The 1,754-nt window shown below is 67.4% G+C and overlaps 1 protein-coding gene across 2 annotated transcripts in view; it reads left to right on the top strand.

The window, feature by feature from the left end:
- H696_02504 overlaps positions 1–1,548 on the top strand; it is a 2,710-nt gene extending 1,162 nt beyond the window's left edge. For both annotated transcript variants that reach the window (XM_009496412.1, XM_009496411.1), the window contains one exon: positions 99–1,548. In XM_009496412.1, the coding sequence (XP_009494687.1) occupies positions 99–1,391 (1,293 nt within the window). In that variant the 3' untranslated portion in view covers positions 1,392–1,548. The remainder of the gene's footprint in view (positions 1–98) is intronic.
- Positions 1,549–1,754: the final 206 nt, after the last annotated feature.

Raw genomic sequence — 1,754 nt, 5'->3', positions numbered from 1 at the left:
CCCCCCCCGCACCTGCCCCTCCCTCTAGGTCTCCCCTCCTCGCTCCAAATGGCGCCCATCACGCTCACACGCCCCACGATTGCCGCCGCATGTGCCAGGTGCATCTGAACTCGCTGGGCGATGCCGATGCTCGGTCGCGCTTCCGCCAGGCCCTCCATGCCTTCCTGTCGAAGCATGTGGAGCACCTCTCGGCCGAAAGCCGCCGGCGCGTGGATGCCGGCCCGGCGGCCGTCATTCGGGTCCTGGACTCCAAACGCCCGGAGGACCAGCATGTGGTCACGGCACCCGGTGCCCCGAAGCTGGAGGACTTCCTCTCCCCGGCGGCGCGCAACCACCTGCAGGTGGTGGCCGACTCGCTGCGCGCGGCCGGCGTACCGGTGCTCATCAATCACCAGCTGGTCCGTGGGCTGGACTATTACAATGATTTGGTCTTTGAGATCATCCCCCACTGTGGCCCGACGCAAGTGGGCGCCGGCGGAGGGGCCACTGTCCCGGGGTCTGGGTCGGCTCCCGATGCCCCGGCCCACTCGACCTTGCTGGCGGGTGGCCGGTACGACATGCTGGCTGGGCAGCTGGGCTTCGCCGGGGTTCCGGGAGGCGCGAAGCCGGCCCCCGGCGAGGTGGCCCCACTGCCGGCCTTCGGCTGGGCTCTCGGGGTGGACCGGGTCGCGGCGTATGTCCACCGTCCCCCGGCGACCGTGCCATCGCCATCGACGCTGGAGGACCTGCGCTTCATGGTGATCTGCGCCGGGACCAACGTCCACCGGCACCAGGCCGGGCCGTCTGATGCAGACCCGGCGCTGGAACGCCTGTCGCCGGCCGAATACCACGACCAGGTGTCGCTACACTCGGCCGAGGCTCTGCGTGCCCGGGGGGCCGAAGCTGTGGTCCCGGTGTCGGCGTGCAGCTCGGCCAAGTCCCTCCGGCGTCAGCTTGGGGCGATCTATGACCGGCTGGCGTGTCGCGCGCCCGAGTCCCCCGGCGCCGCCCAGGCCGACGGCCCGGTGGTGGATCTGGCTGCCTTCGCGCATGTCGAATACCCGGCCGCCAGTCACATTCTCTTTGTCTTCTCGGTGGATCCGCTGGCGGCCGAGCGCCTGCCAACTCCCGAGGGGACTTTGGTCCATCAGTTCAAGTGGATCGCGCGCCATGTAGGCAGCGAGCTGGAACGCGATGTGGACATCTTCGTGCCGGAGGGCGGGCCCCGGTCGGCGCGAGATGCGGCCCGGGTATGGGCCTGCGAGGCGGAGCTCCGCCGTGTGATGACCGTCACCCCGGATGAGACCCATGTCGCTGGGGGGCCGTCCGCGCCCGAGCCGGTGTTCGTTCCCCTCGCCTCGGGCTTTACGGCCCGGCTGTCGCCCTGGTTCGACTCGCGGACCAAGCGCTAAATATTGCCTCGGCCAAGGGGCGCGGAGAGAGGTAAGGCCAAAGGATATCCGATGTGTGCCTGTGCCCATGCCTTTGTCACTTTCTTGATCCACATGATGCGCACAAGTGCGGTACAGCGAAGAAGAAAAATAGAGCGCCTATCGGCACCCACGACCATGCACAGCCCAGAAAGTGCGGCAGCCACCTTGCCGCAGGCGCGCACGCGCACGCCACACAGGAGGGGCCGGGGACTCTGCAAAGACAGTGGGGGCATGTGCATGGTCTTCGTGGCTGAATGTCCTATGTGAACTGGAAAACCATCTGGTGGCAGTGGGGGAAGCAAAAAAAAAAAAGAAGCGAACCACGCCCAACACACAAGCAAG

The sequence above is a fragment of the Fonticula alba genome (genome assembly GCF_000388065.1).
Source record: "Fonticula alba strain ATCC 38817 unplaced genomic scaffold supercont2.3, whole genome shotgun sequence".
NCBI lineage: Eukaryota > Rotosphaerida > Fonticulaceae > Fonticula > Fonticula alba.
This window is presented reverse-complemented; position numbering and strand designations above follow the sequence as displayed.